The sequence below is a fragment of the Anomaloglossus baeobatrachus genome, chromosome 5, assembly GCF_048569485.1.
Source record: "Anomaloglossus baeobatrachus isolate aAnoBae1 chromosome 5, aAnoBae1.hap1, whole genome shotgun sequence".
Taxonomy (NCBI): domain Eukaryota; kingdom Metazoa; phylum Chordata; class Amphibia; order Anura; family Aromobatidae; genus Anomaloglossus; species Anomaloglossus baeobatrachus.
In genome coordinates this window covers 559061517-559083188 of record NC_134357.1, presented here as the reverse complement: position 1 = coordinate 559083188, position 21672 = coordinate 559061517, and the positions used below count along the sequence as shown (strand labels likewise).

At 50.1% G+C, this 21672-nt stretch overlaps 1 protein-coding gene across 2 annotated transcripts in view; it reads right to left on the bottom strand.

The window, feature by feature from the left end:
- The window catches only part of LOC142312324 (uncharacterized), a 48949-nt gene extending 30679 nt beyond the window's left edge, over positions 1 to 18270 (bottom strand). Inside the window, exons 1-5 of one of the 2 annotated variants that reach the window (XM_075351254.1) lie at positions 18222 to 18270; positions 17174 to 17652; positions 16969 to 17092; positions 16788 to 16885; positions 16500 to 16590 (exon numbers count right to left, since the gene is read on the bottom strand). In XM_075351254.1, the coding sequence (XP_075207369.1) occupies positions 16500 to 16590; positions 16788 to 16885; positions 16969 to 17092; positions 17174 to 17428 (568 nt within the window). In that variant the 5' untranslated portion in view covers positions 17429 to 17652; positions 18222 to 18270. Of the gene's footprint in view, positions 1 to 16499; positions 16591 to 16787; positions 16886 to 16968; positions 17093 to 17173; positions 17653 to 18068 lie in introns of both variants that reach the window. The other variant, XM_075351253.1, reaches the window with a different exon arrangement.
- Positions 18271 to 21672: the final 3402 nt, after the last annotated feature.

Below are 21672 nucleotides of genomic sequence, written 5' to 3'. Positions count from 1 at the left end.
CTCTCTTTGCTGCATTTTACAGCAAAAGCCACGGTCCATAAACAGCTGACAACACAGAAAAGGGATCTCACTGTTGAAAGTTATCAGTTAGAAGAAGAGTATAAAACAATTTTCAAGCCATTAGATAAACCAGGGGTGGGGAACCTGCAGCCCCCAGGCAGATTCCCAGGGACTGCAGTTCTTGGGTGGCAGCCGCATCCTGCTGTCGCTTTAACTCCTGTACGATGCGTTCAATGCTGAACACCGCTATGCATACACGGTTGAGCCGAGAGTGTATGGGCTCCTTCCAGGATTACATCCTGGAACCTCTTTGTGGGCGGGGTAAGAGCGCAATCCGCTCTCGTCCCACCGAAGAGGAGTGGCTGCCCCAGCATCCCCCAGGTTTGTTTGTGCCCTTGGATGACCCTCCTGTGCCACTCCAGGCCTGCCTGTCCCCCTCCAGGGCTGTCAGTGACCCTCCATCCTCCCCAGGCCTGCCTGTGCCCCCTCCAGGCCTGCCTGTGCCCCCTCCAGGCCTGCCTGTGCCCCCTCCAGGCCTGCCTGTGCCCCCTCCAGGCCTGCCTGTGCCCCCTCCAGCCTCCCAAAGGCCTGCCTGTGCCCCTCCAGCCTCCCAAAGGCCTGCATGTGCCCCTCCAGCCTCCCAAAGGCTTGCCTGTGCCCCTCCAGCCTCCCAAAGGCCTGCCTGTGCCCCTCCAGCCTCCCAAAGGCCTGCCTGTGCCCCTCCAGCCTCCCAAAGGCCTGCCTGTGCTTCTCCAGCCTCCCAACGGCCTGCCTGTGCCCCTCCAGCCTCCCAAAGGCCTGCCTGTGCCCCTCCAGCCTCCCAAAGGCCTGCCTGTGCCCCTCCAGCCTCCCAAAGGCCTGCCTGTGCCCCTCCAGCCTCCCAAAGGCCTGCCTGTGCCCCTCCAGCCTCCCAAAGGCCTGCCTGTGCTTCTCCAGCCTCCCAAAGGCCTGCCTGTGCCCCTCCAGCCTCCCAAAGGCCTGCCTGTGCCCCTCCAGCCTCCCAAAGGCCTGCCTGTGCCCCTCCAGCCTCCCAAAGGCCTGCCTGTGCCCCTCCAGCCTCCCAATGGCCTGCCTGTGCCCCTCCAGCCTCCCAATGGCCTGCCTGTGCCCCTCCAGCCTCCCAAAGGCCTGCCTGTGCCCCTCCAGCCTCCCAAAGGCCTGCCTGTGCCCCTCCAGCCTCCCAAAAGGCCTGCCTGTGCCCCTCCAGCCTCCCAAAGGCCTGCCTGTGCCCCTCCAGCCTCCCAAAGGCCTGCCTGTGCCCCTCCAGCCTCCCAAAGGCCTGCCTGTGCCCCTCCAGCCTCCCAATGGCCTGCCTGTGCCCCTCCAGCCTCCCAATGGCCTGCCTGTGCCCCTCCAGCCTCCCAAAGGCCTGCCTGTGCCCCTCCAGCCTCCCAAAGGCCTGCCTGTGCCCCTCCAGCCTCCCAAAAGGCCTGCCTGTGCCCCTCCAGCCTCCCAAAGGCCTGCCTGTGCCCCTCCAGCCTCCCAAAGGCCTGCCTGTGCCCCCCTGAGATGTATATACCCTCAGTGATGTATGTGACCCCAGTGCTGTACATAACAACAGCGATGTGTGTGCCCCCATCTATGTCTGTGCTCTTCAGTGATGTCTGTACTCCAGTGATGTTTATGCCCCCCAGCTTCCCTAGCGATGTATATGCCCTCAACGTCTCCTGTGAGGTCTATGCCCCCAGCCTCTCCATTAATGTCTATGCTCCCCAGTCATATCTATGCTCCCCAGCCTCCCCAATGATGTATATTACTCCCAACCAACTGTGATGTGTATGCCCCCAGCATCTCCTGTGAAGTTTATGTACCCAAGCCCTTCCCGTGAAGAATATCCCCCCAGCCTCTTCTGTGACATATATGCCCCATCCCCTTTTATAATGTCTATGCTCAGCCCCTCTTGTGATGTATATGCCCCAAGCCCAACCTGTGACATATATACCCCCAGCATCTCCTGTGATGTATATGCCCTCAGCGTCTCCTTTGTGATATATATACACAGCAGTCCCAGCTGACAAACCTGGAAAAGCAGTTATGTGAAACAACAAGTTCAATATTGCCTCATATCATGGCCACACTAAAAACAAGAAGCTCCAGCCGCCACAGTGAGTTAATTCTTTGACCAAATACAGTAGGGTAATTTTCAAGTTAAAAATTTTGTTCAGCCCCAGAATGATGGTAGAAATTTCCAAATGGCCCCTAGCAGAAAAAAGGTTCCCACATGCCGGAGATAAACCATGGAGCATAAAGCATGCATCACTGTGAAGTCGGTCATGAAAAAGTTGCTTAAAAAATTTGTTACAACAGTGACATTACCTAGAACTAGAAATGAGAACCTCCCGCCGTTCGATTCATCAAGTCGAACGAGGGGCACCTTTATCGGACTGAACTTCGAACCTTTCCAAACCCTTTTGGATTCAATGGGAGGCCAAACGTAAGGCACAGAAAACACCTTTGGGGGGGGAAGTGGGGGGGGCAAAAAGCTTCCAAAAACAGCAACAATATGTTTTACAGTCCAGCACCACTGTTTTGGCATAGCCATTAGCTTTCTATTGACATGTGAAGGGGGGCTATAAATAGTGTCCACCCTAACATTTTTGGCACCCAACATGGGGCCTGCAGAGGAGATGTCAGAGACCCTGATAACCGGCGGCTGAAACGGCACGATGTGCTAGACCCCCCTCCCCCGAGACGGAGACTGGTCACCTCCTCACAAGAACACGGTAAGTCTGCTAATTTTTTTATAATCTATAGTATTTCCTGTGTCTCTCGGGGAGTGCTGCGCTGATTGCCTGACCGTATCCGGTCTTTGCAGTGTCTGTAGACGGCAGATGGGCCTTGTCGCTGTTGGCCTTATTGATTGCGGAAGAACCATCATGTGTTCAGTTGCCTGTTATGTTCTGTCTTGAGAGGAGATTGACTGGTAATTAAGGGAGCAAGTGGGGTTTGAGCGGTGTCTGGAGATGTAATGGACGTTGCCTGTGGTATGGTTCTCGATTGTCGCCTGTGGTACAGTTTGCAGTTTCCGTAAAGAGTCGAGTGGTGTGGCTGGTACGGGTACCTCGGGGCCTAGCACAGCGTTGAATGGTGTGGCACTTGTGGTATCGCTGCGAATTGTGGGACACAGAAACCAGGCAGAGACCCCGTGACGAGACAGGAACGGACCGGAAACATTACTGCAGACTCAACACTTTCCTTAATATTCTAGTGGGAGTCATCTCCCCTGTCTTTTTGTCATTCTACCTTAGTCCGCTTAGGCTGCTTTCACACATCAGTTTTTTGCAATCAGGCACAATCCGGAGCTTTGCAGAAAAAAACGCATCCGTTTTTTTTGCCGCTGGATGCGTTTTTTCCTCATAGACTTGCATTAGCACCGGATTGTGCCGCATTGCCCCGGCGCGATTTACACTGCAATTTTATGGCCGCCGAATGCGGCATCCTGCGGTTAAAACCGCATCTGGCGGCCGGATGCGGTTTTTTTTTAACTGCGCATGCTCAGTATCAAGCCGGATCCGTCAAAAAACGGACGGGCCGCATGGAAAAATGTATGCAACGGATCCGTTTTTTCGCCGCATTCGTTGTATAGATTATTGAGCCGGATTGTGCCTGATGCAAAAAAACTGATGTGTGAAAGCAGCCTTAGAGAAAGATGGAGAGATTAATGCATTTGTGCCGTATAGGCGCCCAAATTCAGATGGCAAGTTAGACCCGTGCACGTTAGTCGCGACCCATGAAGGAAAAAAAATTATGTTAAAAAAAATGTAGAAAGCTGATGAAGTTATGTAAAATGCCAGAGGGGGAAATGTAGAAAGCTGATGAAGTTATGTAAAATGCCAGAGGAGGGAGGTTACAGCCCCTGGAGAGGAGAACTGTTTTGAAGGAAAAGAAGGGTGTTTTAGGGGATAATGGATTGTTGCCCCATGTGCATGGAGAAGGGTCTCGGAAGGTTTGTACAAAGAAAATTGGGTGGAAGAGGAAAGGAAAAACAAAGGCTTAAATGTGTATTGCAAAAATGTACCTTGTGAGTTGCCGCCGCCTTATAATGGTGACGGTAGGGTACGGACCTGTTTTAGTTGTGACCGGCAGAATTCAGATGAGTGCGAACTTTGTTGAGCATGTGGAGTGCCTAGGCTGCAACCACACGTGGCTGACACATTACCGCCGAAATCCATTGAGACGCAGTCCAATGACACGCACAAGATTTCCGGTGGCGGCCATCTTAGATTGTCACTCCAAACTACATAGCCGGCTCCCTTCTACCCAGTAATCACTACTAACGGCCAATACTACAACTCCTCCGGGAAGTGAACAGACTCTGCCCATGTTCTCCGTCACTATGGGGTCTGGTGAAGCACCGACTCTTTTTCCCATTGCTTCTGCTGTGAATACGGCAGAACTCCCACACGGACCACTCCAAGCACCAACCCTTTCTCCCACCGCTTCCGCTGCGAATTTGGCCGCACTTCCACATGGACCATCCCAAGCACCGACCCTTTCTCCCATTGCTTCTCCTGTAAATTGGGCAGCACTCCCACGCAGTCCACCCAATTCTATTCTCGTTACCTCCCATGTCCTTCCACAGCCCAGCTTACACCCATATGGGACGGTGGCCACTGAATCAGAGGAGGTAGGCACAATCTCGGAAGGAGACACCACCACCATGGGAAGCGCTGAAAGGGAAGGGGGGGGATGCTGGCTACCCATTCTTGAAAAGGAACTTCCAGGGGGGCCCTTACTGGTAGTGAGTAAGGGTGATATGACAACAATCAGACGGACTCTATTGTTAATGCTGCCAACCATTGCCTAGAGAGCATCGTGGAGGTCTGGCTAGAGCTATAATGGAAGCAGGAGGGGTGACCATCCAAGCCGACAGTCAAGCCATTGTTGAGTCGCGTGGTCAGATACTGCTATATCACCAACAACTAACTGGACCCGGTAATCTTCCCTGCAGGATGATCATACACGCCGTGAGCCCCATTTTTGACCCCATACACCCAGATGTTAGTGATCAACAACTTTGCATTGCAGTAACTTGCATATTAGAGTATGCAAATAGTAGTCAGCAGATTGAGACCCTGTCTATTTCCGCTATCGGTTCTGGCATTTTCGAGTATCCTGTTCATGCATGTGCAAGAGAAATAGTTGGAGTTATAATAAAGAAGTGCAGCCCCCCGGACATTTGCTGATTCTCTGAAATTAGGTTAGTCAGTAATGAAGACAGGACTGTTAAATCTCTCAAGACTGCCTGCATCACCTGGACTCCACCCCACGATGTTAGGACTGTCAAATCAGAACCCCTCCTCCCAGGACTGCCACCTCCTCACGCTCCTCCCATGTGAGTGTCCACGCCGACACTCCCAGCACCACCTCCACACCTGCCTCAACTACCGCTTTCATCAGTGGCACCACCTTTGCCCAGGAAGCCCACCCTTTACGTCAAGTTTAAACCTCAAAAGACTGCTACCCTGTTGAATTAGCGCTCAGATCTAGAAAAGCAACCGATGCCCTTCTATAGGAGAATGGTTCAGATTCAAAGGAATTACTACGCTACATGGCGGAATCTCATTTCCCTTACAAATCTTAAAGCAGGCAATGCATATTGGCCTGTCATGGAAACCGCGTTTAATGACGCCTCACTTGTCAGTGACGCCACGTGGAACTCTAATGACGAGTTCTGCCAACAACTAAAGGCATGGGCCTCAGATAAGCTAGCTGATCAGTCCACTTCTTTTAAGAATGTCACACAAGAGCCAGGGGAGTCAGTAGAGAGATACCATGCCTGCATAACCCAAATGTTCAGCGACCTTGGTTTCAGTACCCAAGTTAAAGTTCAGCGGACTCTTCCTTTGTTGAAGGCCTTTGTCAAGCTCTAAAGAAACAATTCCAAGCTATTCAATCTGAGTATGCCACCTTGGATCCTAAGGATGTCTTAACTATAGCTAAAGAATTCGAGAAGACACTCCCCAAAAAACCTGCAGCAGCTCAGGAGTAAGAAGACCCATATCTTATGGACTGATATACAACACCAAAACCAGTTACCTTTAACACCATGTACCAGACGTGTCTGCTTCAATTGTGGCAACCCCAGTCATGTTTGTAGAACGTAACTGTAGAAGTCTTCATCAGGAACACGTACCCAGACACTAGAGTGTGGACAACCGCAGAGTTAACTATCCCCGCAATGACCAGGACTACCGATGCCCACCACAAGCTCAGATCCATCCAAAAGCCAATCATATCACTGGTCGGATGGATCTAACTATCCAAAAGGAAAAGGGAAAGCCCGTGTTCACTACTTTGACCTCTACATCCGGTCCAATAGCCAAAGTATCCATTAACATCTAAGGCAGACCCTTACCGTTCCTTGTGGATACAGGCGCAGCCAGAAGTTTTTTCAGATTACAGAACCTGCCTCACCTGATATCCTCCAAAACCGTGACATGCGTGGGAGTGAATGGCAGGCCTACCCCCAACAAAATGCACCCGCGAAGTTTAGGTTGGACCATAACGAGACATACTTACGCGCCTAGCGGTGTCCCCCACTTGTCCCACTAATCTCCTGGGAGTAGACCTTTTCCAAAGACTCAAAGCGACCATTGCTTATTCATTCGATGGCCTTACTATCACCCTCACTGAGAAAGGGGAGCCAGCACAATCTGAGAGTGGCATGCATCAATAATATCAAATTCACGGATCTATTCCAACTGTACTATAATACAAAATGAGATTTTTAGCAAATGTATCAATTCTTTGAGCCACCCCTGCCACTTCACAGCAAATCTCAATAGGCGGGTCCTACTCTATATTATGTATTTCATGTGCCATGCGGCCTCCGAGATAAAAAAAATAATTAAAAGCAGAACCATATTGAAGCAAACACACCTGTAACCTATATATAACCGCTTTCATGATGCAAAAAGAGACAACTACGGATAAAAGGTCAGCCCAGGTCCCAGGACAATATCAGAACTGACCTTCACAGTGCCAGACCAGCACCTATAAATAAAGGCTGACCAGATCCAAGTATGGTGCTTAATTAGCATTGCCTGTGGAAAAAGTAGATTTTGGGTACTCACCGTAAAATCTCTTTCTTGGAGCCTTCATTGGGGGACACAGAGACCATGGGTTGTATGCTGCTGCCACTAGGAGGCGACACTAAGCAAAACAAGGAAAACTCCTCCTATGCAGTATACACCCACCAACTGGCAATTGTACCTCAGTTAGTGAGAAAGCAATAGGAGACAACAGTAGAAAAAAACGAACAATCGTACAGAAGTGGACATGAAACTCAACATTCAACAGAAACATTGAACAGTAACATATGTCCAACACAAGGGCGGGTGCTGTGTCCCCCAATGAAGGCTCCAGGAAAGAGATTTTACGGTGAGTACCCAAAATCTACTTTTCTTTATCGCTTCATTGCGGGACACAGAGACCATGGGACGTCCTAAAGCAGTCCCACGGGTGGGTCTAATGTTACTCTCAGGGCTGACCTCGGTCCACTGCAGCCTGCAGAACTCGTCTACCGAGGCTCGCATCGGAGGATGCGAAAGTGTGGACCCTGTAGAACTTTGTGAAAGTGTGGAGCGAAGACCAGGTGGCCGCTTTGCAAATCTGCGACGCTGGAGCGTGGTGACGGACCGCCCACGAGGCTCCCACCGCCCTGGTGGAATGGGCCATAATCCTGAGTGGGCGCGTTCTCCCTCTTACCCGGTAGGCTTCCAGTACGGCAGAGCGAATCCATCGCGCAATGGAGGACTTGGAGGCAGGTAGGCCTCTGCGCGGGCCAGACGAAAGTACAAAAAGGAATCCGACCGTCTGAATTGAGAGGTCCTGGAAATGTACAAACGGAGAGCTCTGACCAAGTCCAGCTTCTGGAGAAGAATCTCACGAGGGTGCGAAGGATTCGGACAAAAGGAGGGGAGAACAATGTCCTCGTTAAGATGGAAAGAGGAAACCACCTTGGGCAGAAAGGACGGAACCGGACGGAGGACTACCTTATCCTGGTGGAAGACAAGATATGGAGAGCGGCAGGAAAGCGCCGCTAGTTCAGATACCCGCCTGATTGACGTGATGGCAACTAAGAAGGCGACCTTCCAAGAGAGGAACGTGAGGGACATCTCCTGCATAGGTTCGAAGGGGGAATGCTGGAGAACAGACAGAACCAGGTTGAGGTCCCAGGGCTCCACCGGAGGTTGAACAAGGGGCGCCGCATGCGCGGCCCCCTGAATGAATGTGCGAACCTGTGAGCGAGAGGCAATCCTCCTTTGAAAGAGAATGGAAAGAGCAGACACTTGACCCTTGAGGGAGCTGAGTGCTAATCCAGCATCCAGACCAGACTGTAGGAATGACAACAGAACTGGCAAGGAGAAGGTCATGGCTGTGACCTGGTTAGCTTCACACCAGCGGAAATAGGCCTTCCACGTCCGGTGGTAAATGCGGGAAGAGGAAGGCTTCCGAGCTTTGATCATTATCTGGACGACCTTTTCTGAGAATCCCGCGGAAGTTAGTACTGCGGCTTCAACAGCCATGCCGTTAAATTGAGCGACTGTGAATTCTGGTGAAGAAAAGGCCCTTGAGTGAAGGTCCTGGACGTCTGGAAGTCTCCACGGAACGTCGGCGAGAAGGTGCACGAGCTCTGCGTACCACGGGCGACGAGGCCAATCTGGGGCCACGAGAATCACCGGAACTCCCTCCGCCTTGATCTTCTTGACTAGCTTGGGTATAAGCGGAAGTGGAGGGAAGAGGTACGGCAGAGAGAACTGCGACCAGGGGATCGCTAGGGCGTCCGTTGCGAGCGCTAGTGGGTCTCTTGCCCTGGAGACGAACTGGGGGACCTTGTGATTCCACCTGGAGGCCAGGAGATCCACGTCAGGGGTCCCCCACCTGGAACAGATCTGCTGGAAGATTCTGGGATTGAGGTACCACTCTCCCGCGTCGAGGCCCTCTCGGCTGAGGAAGTCGGTAGCCCAATTGTCCACGCCCGGGATGTGGACCGCCGAAATCGCTGGGATGTTCTGTTCGGCCCAGTCGAGGATTTGAGATACCTCTCTCATTGCCGCTCGGCTGCGTGTTCCGCCTTGATGGTTTATGTAGGCTACAGTGGTTGCATTGTCGGACTGCACCCGAACTGGGTGTCCGCGAAGCAGAGCCTTCCAATGAAAGAGAGCTAGGCGAACTGATCTGAGTTCCAAGATGTTGATGGGAAGTTTGGTTTCCGGCTCGGTCCAGCGACCCTGAACTGTGAGGTCCTGGAAAGTAGCCCCCCCCATCCTAGCAGGCTGGCGTCTGTCGTGACAACCCTCCATCGAAGGGGAAGAAATGATCTCCCTTGGAGGGTGAGGGGAGAGCATCTCCACCATTCCAATGACTCTCTGACTCGAGGAGGGATCGCAATTGGTCGATCCAGGGAGTGAGGGGGCTTGTCCCATGCTGCGAGAAGGAGACCTTGAAGGGGGCGAGTGTGGAATTGACTGTAGGGCACCGCTTCCATTGACGCCACCATCTTCCCGAGAATGCTCATGCAGTATCGAAGGGAGCAGCGAGGTGCGCGTTGGAGCTTCCAAATCCCCCTGAGAATAGCTGTGAGTTTGTCCTTGGGCAGAGGAACCTTCGCTTGCGTGGTATCGAAGATCATGCCGAGGAATGAGATGCGTTGAGTCGGGAAAAGAGATGACTTTGGTCTGTTGATCAACCAGCCGAGACGGGATAGAGTATCCAGAGTGATGTTGAGACTGTCGCGGCACTCCGCCGCCGGAGGGAGCCTTGATCAAAATGTCGTCCAGATACGGGATGGCTAGAATTCCCCAGGTCCGAAGAATAGCCATGACAGTAGCCATCACCTTGGTGAAGACTCTGGGAGCTGTCGAGAGCCCGAATGGGAGGGCAGTGAACTGGAAGTGTTGCCCCTGAACCATGAAGCGTAGGAATCTCTGATGAGCTGGAAAGATCGGGATGTGGAGATAGGCATCCTGGATGTCCACCGAGCAAAGGAACTCCCCTGGTTCCATGGACGCTATCACTGAGCGCAGAGACTCCATGCGGAATCGCCGGAGGCGGACTCGCCTGTTGAGGCGCTTGAGCTCCAGGATGGGGCGGACTGTGCCATTCTTCTTCGGTACCACGAAGAGGTTTGAATAAAAACCCCGGAATCTGTCTTGAGGGGGTACGGAGATGATGACCCCAGAGTCTCGCATGGCCTGAATGGCTGCGAAGAAGCCCTTTGTGAGGGAGGGATCCTTGGGGAGTTTGGACTGGACGAAGCGTGAGCGTGGGAGCGAAGAAAACTCTATCTTGTAGCCGTGAGAGACGACGTCTCGAACCCAGGCGTCGTCTATCACGGAAAGCCACGTGCTTCTGAACATGCGGAGACGAACGCCGACCCTGGATGGGGACCCGGTGACGGGAGCCCAGTCATGCGGAGGAAAATCTGTGGGATCTGGACCTGGAGGACTTGGACTGCTGGCCACGGGAACGCCAGTGGGGTGTTGCCTTAAAGGAGGGCTTCTGTCTCTCCTGACGCGCTGGGGACCGCTCCCGACGTGAGTTGGTGTTGGTGGAGAATTGACGAAAGGGGCGAAAGGGAAAAGGCCGCCGCTTTGTAGGGGCACGAGAGGTCCTCTGTTGGGGGAGGAAGGTACTCTTGCCTCCCGTAGCCTCAGAGAGGATCTTGTCCAGCTTTTCTCCGAAGAGTCTGGCACCGACAAAGGGAAGACTGGTGAGAGACTTTTTTAATGCTGAGTCCGCGTTCCACGCTTTAAGCCACAGGGCTCTGCGGATTGCAGTAATGTTGCCGGCTGCCAGGGCAGCGGAAGCAGCAGAGTCAAGGGACGCAGCGACTAGATATTTTCCGGCATGAGTGATCTGATCTGCCAGATCTGCCAGCTCTGGTCTGGGAGCGTCAGCCAGGATACCACGCCGAAGGAGCTTTGCCCAGGCGGAGACAGCCTTGGAAACCCAGGTGGTTGCAAAGGCTGGAGTGATGGCAGAGCCGGAGGCTTCAAAGGCCGACCTGGCTAAGGATTCTATGGTCCTGTCCGAGGGATCCTTCAGGGAGGCTCCATCGGACAGCGGCAGGGTGGTGCTGGACGAGAGTCGGGAGATCGGAGGATCCACTGAAGGGGCCACTGACCACTTCTGAAGAAGTTCCGGTGGGAAGGGATAAAGGACCTGAGCCCGCTTGCGCTTCTGGAAACGCTTGTCGGGATGTTCCCACTGTCTGGAAAAAATATCCTCAAACTCCCTGTGGTTGGCAAAGCTTCTTGGCAGCTTCTTGGCTCTTTTGAAAGGGACTGATTGACAGGTAGGCGCCGGATCAATATCCTGTACCTCTAGGGTCTGATTGACAGCAATGACCAGACTGTCCATCATACCGGTCAGCTTGGATATATGTTCAGAGTCCAGATCGGAGTCAGAAGCAGAGTCCTGGTCCGAATCTGGAGCTGCCGCAGAAGAGGCAGGAGACAGCGAGCGTGATGCTCTGGTGGCAATAGCAGGGCTAGGGGAGCTGGAGGATGACCCAGAGAGGGACCGCTTCCTAGACCTCCTGTGGGTTCTGCCTTGCCGGGCTGGAGGCGCTGCGGGCTCAGACTCGCTCTGGGTCGCCGGGGGGACTCCAGAGGAGGAGGCGGACAGACGGTCTATGGCTGAGGCTAAGGATTGAGACATGTTAGTTAGGTTGTCCACGGACTGGGAGAGAGCTGAGGCCCACCCAGGCATGGGGGCCGAGTCCTCGTTACGGGCGGTGGGGGGCTCCGTAGTAGTCATGTTAGGGGTGCTACAGGCTACGCAGATGGGGGAGGACTGCCCTGAGGGAAACTTCCTTAGGCAAGAGGTGCAGGCGAAGTGAAGCACTATGGCCTGTGGCTGAGAGCGGGTCGCTCTTGTGCTGGACATGGGACAGAAGAGAGGGAATGAGGCAAGGGAAGAGAGACAGGAGGATGCCAGGTGGATGAGGTACTGGGGAAGGAGCTGCCTCCCAGTGGCAGAGCTTACCCAGATTCTGGCGTCCTGTGTTTGAGCTGTCTCTGTATGCAGGCGCTGTGTCCTGTTCAGTTATGCAGGCTGAGGGAGCAGAGGTGGGGGCTCCGAAGAGCTGCAGGGACGTGAGGCCGGTGGCTGCACGTGGAGCGTGTCTGCCGCACAGGAGATCGCAGGGCAGTGATTGCTGAGAGCCCAGGCCGGAGGAGGAGCAGAAAAAGAGCGCGAAAAAACGGCGCGCAGGTTGCAGGTATCGGCCGGGAGAGAGAGAGAGAGGAGGCCCGTGGTTGGCTGGGAAAGGGCGCGCAGAGGCCTCCTGTGACTGGCTGCTGGAGCGGGCGGGCCTGCTAGAAGTGAGGGCTCACGCGATAGGCTGGCCGGGAGGGGGCATGGCTGGACGGGAGCTAGGCCGGAGGGAAGCCGGGGACTAAATTTTTGAGGTGAGGCCGCAGGGGGGGCCGAGGACGGCGCCGAGGACGGGGTCGGGGCTGTGTGGGGGAGCCGAGCGTACTGCCTGGAGGGGAGCTGACCCGGGGTAAGGAGCTAAGTTTGAAAGATAAATCATTTAAAAAGAGACATTTTTTTTTTTTTTTGTTTTAAAAACGGAGCCCCCCATGACTTGGGACAAGGGATGGGTACCTGTCCCGGTGGCTGATAGTCCTCTTTGGCTTGATCTTGTCCTCCTTGGCTTGATCTTGTCCTCCTTGGCTTGATCCTGGGCTCCTGGGAAGGACATAGGGAGACGGGAATCTTCCAATGATTTTTTTGTCTCCCCTCCCTGATCAGGCCGGCTGTGGAGGGCGGGCGTGCAGGGGGAGGGGGGCAAGGACCATCCGCCTGTCCCTCTGTGCGGATGCCCCCCAAACAGTCTTGAGAGTGTTAGGGGGGGTAGGGTCCTGCCAGACAGGCACGGAAGTCAACGGAAGTGGCGGACGGACCCCACTTCTGTGCGACCGGCCTCTAGGGGGGAGAGCAGGGTGAGCGATTACACCCTGTCGCCCGACAAGCTGTGTCTGAAACGAAAAAGGGGAAACGATTAAAAATACAAGCCTGAGGGGCTGGGAGCAGCCCCAAGTGTGTCCACCTCCTATGGACACTTAGCTTAAACTGAGGTACAATTGCCAGTTGGTGGGTGTATACTGCATAGGAGGAGTTTTCCTTGTTTTGCTTAGTGTCGCCTCCTAGTGGCAGCAGCATACAACCCATGGTCTCTGTGTCCCCCAATGAAGCAATAAAGAAATGGGTGAGGCAGCTGAATGTAAACAGCAACCAACAGGAGGAATATATTGCAAACCAGTCAGGCGTGCATGGCATGGTGGTGGTCAGCCACCAGACCAATGTAGCATAACTACAAGCATAACAGAAAAAGGAGCCAGCACGATCTGAGAGTGGCATGCATCATATAAAAGTGCAAATTCACAGATTTATTCTAACTGTACTATAATAAAAAATGAGATTTTTTTTTAGCAAATAATTGATCAATTCTTTGATCCACCCCTGCCACGTCATGGCAAATCTCTATAGGGGGGGTCCTACTCTATATTATGTATTTCATGTGCCATACGGCCTCCTAGATAAAAAAAAATTAAAAGCAGAACCATATTGCAGCACACATACCTGTAACTTATATATAATCGCTTCCAAGTCGCAAAAAAAGGCAACTGCGGATAAAAGGTCAGCCCAGGTCCCAACGTGCACTGCAGACGCCACACACGCCAGGACTATATCAGAACTGAACCGCATGGCATATAGAGGTGCATGAGAGACAGGTGTAGGGCTGGTGCTCCCATACCCCTGCCAGTACAGACAAGACATAACTTGGAGACATATGTAGTAGTCACAACATTAAAAATCTTTCCAGGGACACAGCGGTACAGTAGCATAAATTGCCGCACCTTCCCAAAGGGCGTTAAAAGAGCAGAGAAAGATGATCCATGCAACACACAGGCCTGTGGTCTGGCATTTTAATTTGAAAAAGTGAGCACACACCGACCATGCCTTCTGCAGCAATGTATCCAGGACATAATACTGACATACAAATTACAGTACAGCCAGGTTGATCCATGCAGCGCATATGTGAAGTCTCCCAGAAGTAGTGTCACAGAGTCTTAGTGCCGCCACTAGGTTTTCAGTCTAATCGCACTTGGCCTTTCCTAGCTCTAGGTTCAGTGGAGTCAGCCATTGATCAAACTCGGTCACAAAAGTATCGAGAGAGGAGCACCTGGATATTCCAGATGACATATTCACTTCTATAGTAGATGCGGAAAAAGAGGAGGAGGAGGAGATGGATGAACAGGGGCTGCCACATATGGGGCAGCAGATCACTGTGGTGGGAGAAGTGGGTATGCCACAGCTGATGAATACTCTGTGTTTTCTGTCAAATAACCTGCAGGGTATTGCTGAACAAAACAACAACTATTTTGTTTGTTCGCTGTTTCCAACATCATGTCCTCCCTCTATCTAAAACTGAATCTGTCAAAAACTGAACTCCTCATGTTTCCTCCCTCTCCTAACTTTACCCAACCCAATATTACCATTTCTGTGTGTGGTTCTACCATTACTCCCCAGCAGCACGCCCGCTATCTTGTGGTTATATTTGACACTGATCTCTTCTTCATGCCCCATATTTGTTCACTCGCTCATGTCTCCTCCACTTCAGAAACATCTATAGAATTTGACCTTTTCTTACTGTTGACTCTACAAAAACGAGAATATAAACTTATCACTCTCATCCACAAAGCGCTCCACAGTTCCGCACCACCCTACACCTCCTCCCTCATCTCTGTCTATCACCCCACTCGTGCCCACCGCTCTGCTAATGACTTAAGACTGACATCCTCAACAATTCGAACCTCCCACTCCCATCTTCAAAATTTCTCATGAGTTGCGCTTATGCTCTGGTACATACTACCAAGAACAATTTGATCAATTCCCAACATCCACACCTTTAAATGGGCCCTAAAAATGCATTTATTTAGCCTAGCCTATCACCTCCCTGCCCTGATCTAATCTAGTCCCATTCTGCCCTTCACAAAATGTACTTACAATTATTGTCCCCTGTATCTTCTGGTTGCTTTCCTCTTCATGTACTTTCTTACACTCTGTATCTGTACTTGTATAAATTCTGGCTGGCGACCGGTCCACGCAGCTGGATTTGAATCCCCTATTAAATTGATGGCTGGACCATATATGACAAGCTTTTCTCCCCCCCATTTACCTTTTGCCTCCCCGATTTACTCATAGACTGTAAGCTTATGAGCAGGGCCCTCACTCCTCTTGGTATCCATTGAATTTTGTTACTCTGTAATGTCTCATATTGTCTGTACATGTCCCCTCAGAATTGTAAAGCGCTGCGGAATATGTTGGCGCTATGTAAATAAAAATTATTATTAATAATTATCATTACTGAGGAAATCATCCAGCCCTGACATAAGCTATTAGTATCTGGTCTTTACTACCTCTTGCGGGAGGGAAATTCTACAGTCTGACTGCTTTCACTGTAAAAAACCCTTTTCCTGAAGAAATCGTGCCCTTGCATTGGCCACACACACACACACACACACACATATATATATATAAATAAATGAGCTCTCCTCTGAGACGTCTTTTTTTCTAAGCTGAACAGGCTTAACTTTTCCAACCTCTCATCATACGGGAGGCCTCCATTCCTTGCAATAATCTAGTTGCCCACCTTTGAACTGACTATCTTCTAAAGATCCTTTTTAAAATGTGGGGCCCAAAAATGGATCCCATATTCCAGATGTGGCCTTACAAGTGACTTATAGAAAGGTAACAATATGTTGGGATCATGGGATCTAATCTCACTTTTTGTACACTCTAAAACATTGTTTGCTTTTGCAGCTGCTGCCTGACATTGAGTGCTGCTGCACAGCTTACTTGTAACCAGAATCCCAGAAGTCTCCTGTTCTGTAGTCCCGAGTTTAATTCCATTAAATGTATATGCAGCTATAGGATTACTCCGTCCTTGGTGCATTACTTTACATTTATCTACGTTAAATCCAATTTGCCAAGTGTCTGCCCATTCTGACATCTTATCCAGATCATTTGTAATATAGCACTATCAAGGTCAGTGTTTAATATCCTACATAGTTTGGTGTCATCAGCAAAGACTGACACTTTACTATCAATCCCATCCACAAGGTCATTAAAAAAAAAAGATTAAAAAGAATAAACTGCACATTTTCCATGTCAAAGAGGGAAACCTCTTAAGGGTACTTTACATGCTGCGACATCACTAGCGATCTCGTTAGCGATGTGAAATTCTAGATCGTAAGTGCGATCTTTCGAGATCGCACATGCGTAAAATGACCTATGTGCGATCTCGAAAGATCGCACTTGCGATCTAGAATTTCACATCGCTAACGAGATCGCTAGCGATGTCGCAGCATGTAAAGTAGCCTTTACACCTTATTTTTAGGTTAATAAAGTTTTAGCCCCACATTGTAGCAGCTGCTGAATGAGAATCTTTGACTTCTCTGTATTTAGAGGTCACTACTCACCTGGGTGGTCATATGTGGGAAACTCCTCTTTACACCGCTCATCACCCCACACATATGTCTCTGTAGTATTAATATGGGGCAGATCTTCCCCCTGAAACAAATATTGTAAAAGTCACAGACAGATGGAGAAGTCCCATCTATGATCAGCTCTAATCCTGCCATCTCCACCGCTCTCATTACACAAGTATAACACATATAATACTGGAGGATAAAACAAGACTGAGCACAAGACCTTCACAGCCGTCTACACATCATAGGGAGATTTCATGGCACCTTCTCTCCATCTACCTGATGATCCTGAGGAACATCGGGTCCTTCTTGTTTACAGTCCTGTGGGAGAAGAGGATGGGGACATCTCTCTGGTGTTGTCCTCTTACTGGATAGATCTGGAGGAGACACATACAGGGACTGAATTCATTCCTTACATACAGATAATTATAGGCCATGTATATTTAGTCCTGTCTATTACCTGGTGATGTGAGGGGCTGGGGAACACACATCATGACATCCTTGTACAAATCTTTGTGTCCTTCTAAATACTCCCACTCCTCCATGGAGAAATAGACGGTGACGTCCTGACACCTTATAGGAACCTGACACATACAATGATACCGTCACCCCCGATCCCTCCATAGCGTTACTGTATAATGTCCCAGCATTCCCAGCAGTCTCACCTCTCCAGTCAGCAGCTCAATCATCTTGTAGGCGAGTTCTAGGATCTTCTGGTCATTGATGTCCGCCTGTATCGGGGGGTGAGGTGGAGGTCCCGTGATTGGGCTCAGGGGTCTTCCCCATCCCTCAGACACAGGGGCCTGACAGCGCTCACTAGAGGTCTTCTTCACTACTGTGTAATCCTGGTTATGGAGAGACACAGTAAGAAATCTCACTCCAGACATTTCCAGAGTCCTCACCTCTCCAGTTCTGTCCATCTGTTATTCCCATAGATAAGAATGGTGTAATGTGACGTCATCAGAATCTCTCACCTCTCCAGTAAGCCGGAAGAGGATCTCTAGGGTGAGGTGTAATATCCTCTCCGCCATCTTGTCCCTGTCCATATCCATCCTTCACGGGGCAATCAGGAGAATTCTCTTAGGGTGCTCTCCTCACGCTGTCGTATCAAAAATCTTCAGAGAGGATCCAATATTGCGAGTTCCTGAAAGGGGAAAAGATGAAGATATACCATCATAAATAATAATCATTATTGGAGATAATAAGGGGAAACATATGAGGAGACAGAATGTGTAGATTGTGTGTGGAGTGAAATAAAAGGTTAATATCCGGTCAGGACGGATCCTCGGTGATTGAGGTCACAGTGATGTCACCGTCACACGAGTTACACCCAATCGAGGGCAAAAGTGATCACGTGTCATACATAGTGACCTCCCCGCTGTGACCAATGACGTAGCTGCAGTGATGTCATCAGAGACAGAAGGAAACAGGAGCATCAGCCCGAGAACAACACAACCGCACTCTATAATCCGCCTGCTGCGCCCCCTGTGCACTCTCCACAGCAGAGGATGTCGGGGGAAGGGTCCGGTCTGTCGGATTCTCCACAGTCGGATCTTTTACCTCCATCAGAAAAACAGCAGCGAATAGAGAACACAGGAGCCGACAGCCGAGCGTCCCTGTATATGGGGAGAAAGGCACAGAGCGAACGACTGTTCTCCCCCAGCATCTAATGTGTATGGAGCCTGAGCCCAGTAATGGGGAATCTCCACACACCTCCACCTGCAGAGCCGCACACTAGATATATGGCTGCTCTGTGCTTCCAGGACCTGTGATGATGTCACATGGAGGGGAGGAGTCAGGGGTCACATGATCAGCTCCTCAGTGTATGCAGGCACTGCTGTGCTGGGTGTCATGGTGCTGGATGAGGGGAGTATATGTGTGGGGTCAGGGGGGGTTTACAGTGTGTATGGAGCAGAGCCGTGTGTGTACGAGGTGTACGGAGTGGAGCCGTGTGTATACGATGTGTACGGAGTGGAGCCGTGTGTGTACAATGTGTACGGAGCAGAGCCGTATGTTTACAATGTATATGCATTGGAGCCGTGTGTATTCAATGTGTACTGAGCAGAGCCGTGTGTTTGCAGAGCACAGCTTCTTGTGTATGACGTGTATACGGAGCGGAGCTATGTATACAATGTGTATTCAGCAGAGCCGTGCGTGTACAATATGTATGGAGTGGAGCTGTGCATGTATGATGTGTGCGGCGCAGAGACTTGCATATGACGTGTGTGGAGCAGAGCCGTGAGTGTATGACGTGTGTGGAGCAGAGCCGTGTGTGTATGACGTGCTGAGCCGTGAGTGTATGACGTGTGTATGTGGGGGTTTGCCTAGAAATCACAGTACTGCCATATTGGCTACGTACATTACTGTGATTGGCTGCCTCACTACATCATCAGGTCTTCTATGAGACCCGGGGACGCGATGCACGGCACACTGCAATTCAGGGAGAGTTGACGTAGGAGGGACAGTTTAGATTTGAGCAGGCATACGCTTGCACCCTTTATTGAATTTCATGTGGCACTAGAGGATGTTTTTTAGGCTGATTTATTAAATCATTTTAAAAAATGGAGTGGGGTCCCCCCTAATTTTGATAACCAGACAAGGTAAAGCAGAAAGCTGCAGCAGTAATATCAAACTTGGAAGGTCCATGGTTTTTTGGCTCAAGCCTAAAAATAGCAGCCCGCAGCAGCCCCAGAATTGGCGCATCCATTAGTTGCTCCATTTCTGGTGTGTTGTCCCATCTCTTCGTGCTTGCCCTGGTGCGTTGGCAGTATTAATCAGGTTGTCTGGGGTACTGTTTTTAGGGCACACTTGAAAATGTGCATAGTGGTAATTATTCAGATTCTCTTGGGTAGAGCATTCCCGAAAACAAGTGCAGTATGAGAGAAGTCTTGGAGACAGAAGTGAGAGATTCGGATTATGTAGGATGTTCGTCTTATATCAGTAGCAGAAGGGAGTGCATGGGTGAGGTGATAGAGATGAGGGAGGAGATGTATGGTGGTGCAGAACTATGGAGAGCTTTGTGAGTGAGAGAGAAAAGTTTATATTGTATTTTGGATGGGTGAAAAGTGCAATGACTGGGACAGGGTGAGGGCATCGGTGTAACAGCTGGACAGAAATATCACCTATCTGCCGCATTCAAGATGGATTACAGAGGAGAAAATTTGGAAAGAGAGAGATCTATCAGTAGATAGTTGCAATAGTCTGGAGGAGAACGAATAAGGCCATGTGCACATGTTGAGTATTTGGTGATTTATTTTTTTACCTGAGTATTTGTAGGACAAAATCAGGAGTGGAAGCAATCAGCGGATGATGATTGGTTCATGCACCCTTTATCTGTACCCCATTTCTTTGAGATGGCTGGATTGTCATCATAAATAAGCTCTGTAAGCTCTTACGAGCAGGATTGTCTTTATTTTTGCCCTAATTATTGTATCTTATTTAACTGATACTTGCTTGTATATGAACCTCTGAATTATGAAGTGCTGCGGAATATGTTGGCGCTATAGAAATAAAGATAATTATTAGAGGAAAATTGTAATAGAAACGTGCACCATTTCTGCATTTTTTCCCACTCTTGGTTTTGGCTTATAAAACTTGAGGTAAAAACTCACTATTTAACATGTGCACATGGCTTAATAGCGACAGTAAAAGCTTTTGTAGTTTCAAACGTGAGAAAAGTTTGGATTCTAGAGATGTGTTTAGGACGTAGGTGACAAATGCGCGTGGTTGATTGAATACAGGAAATAAAGGAAAGTTCTGTGTCAAATATGACCTGAAGGTAGTGAGCGAGTTGTTTGGGAACCGTGGTTGAACCAGAAAAGGAAATTGCTATGGTATGAAACAGGTACAGACGTCCATTTCGACTCAGACCTCAGCAAGATGAAGGTGGGGTACTGTTATTGGCTGGGATTATTAAAGTTCAGCTAGTTCGATCTTTTCAGGTTGAAGATGGACTGAATATACATTCCCAATTTACGAGAAAGGAAAACAGTCACCTCTCTGAACAATGTTTGTGAAGCTGTGGTTGGGCTACCCAAAAAGTGGATATTGAACAGATGGAAAAACAGACAGACTCCATGGATTTTAAGGCTTACAGTGATATGTAAAAGTTTGAACACTCCTGGTCAAAATTACTGTTATTGTTAACCGTTAAGCAACTTGATCAGGTGATGCACATTTCACAGCTTTATAAAAACGCAGTCTCCTCTAACCTAGTGCCCAAAAACAGCAGCCATGGGTTCTTCAAAGCCGCTGCCTAGCACTCTGAAAATGGTGGAGGCCCACATAGAAGGAGAAGGCTATAAGAAGACAGCAAAGCGTTTCCAAGTTGTCCTTTCCTCAGTTTGTAATGTAATTAAGAAATGGCTGTTAACAGGAACAGTGGAAGTCAAGATAAGGTCGAGTGGACCAAGCAAAATCTCTGAGAGCTGCTTGTAGAATTTCTAGAGAGGCAAATCAGAACCCGCACCTGACTGTAAAATACCTTCAGGAAGATTTAGCAGACTCTTCAACTATCCAGACATTCAATAGGACATAGACTCTTCAGGTTGTGCTAACACCTGCAAATTCTTATCTACCATTCATGACAATGTCCACTCTCAGTTAATAGATGAACTGACTAGGGGAGATAATTTGCTGGATCTGGTGCTGTCAAAGAGACCAGATACAATTTTAGATTGGGCAGCAGCGACCATAGTTTGGTAAGTTACAATGTAATATTCAATAGAACATTTCAAAGGGAAAAGCAAAAACAATGAATTTTATGAGGCTCTGGTGAAAACCTGGTGAGAAACCATAGTCAAGCCCCTTTACGTTTTCTGTGTGCTGTGGCCCAGTGGGTCCACTCCCCACTCGCACCCGCGAGCATTACAGTTTGCCTAGGTCATGGATCTTGCTGTCTCCAGTGCTATCCTGCACACTGGCCTGCAGGAAGAGGTTATTTGGAAGCTACAACAACATGAATAGATTCTGTCTCATCTATGGGTCACTGGATACCCGTTTTCAAGCTTTATCTTCATCTGCCACTGTACAAACTGCAGTTTCCACTCTGGTAGTGTGACGCCCTGGACTAGCCAGGTAGTCACAGACATAACACCACACACACTCCCCCCTCCCCTGGATAGTTACACCAGTCAACCAAAAACCCTTGTTGCCTCCCTCCAGG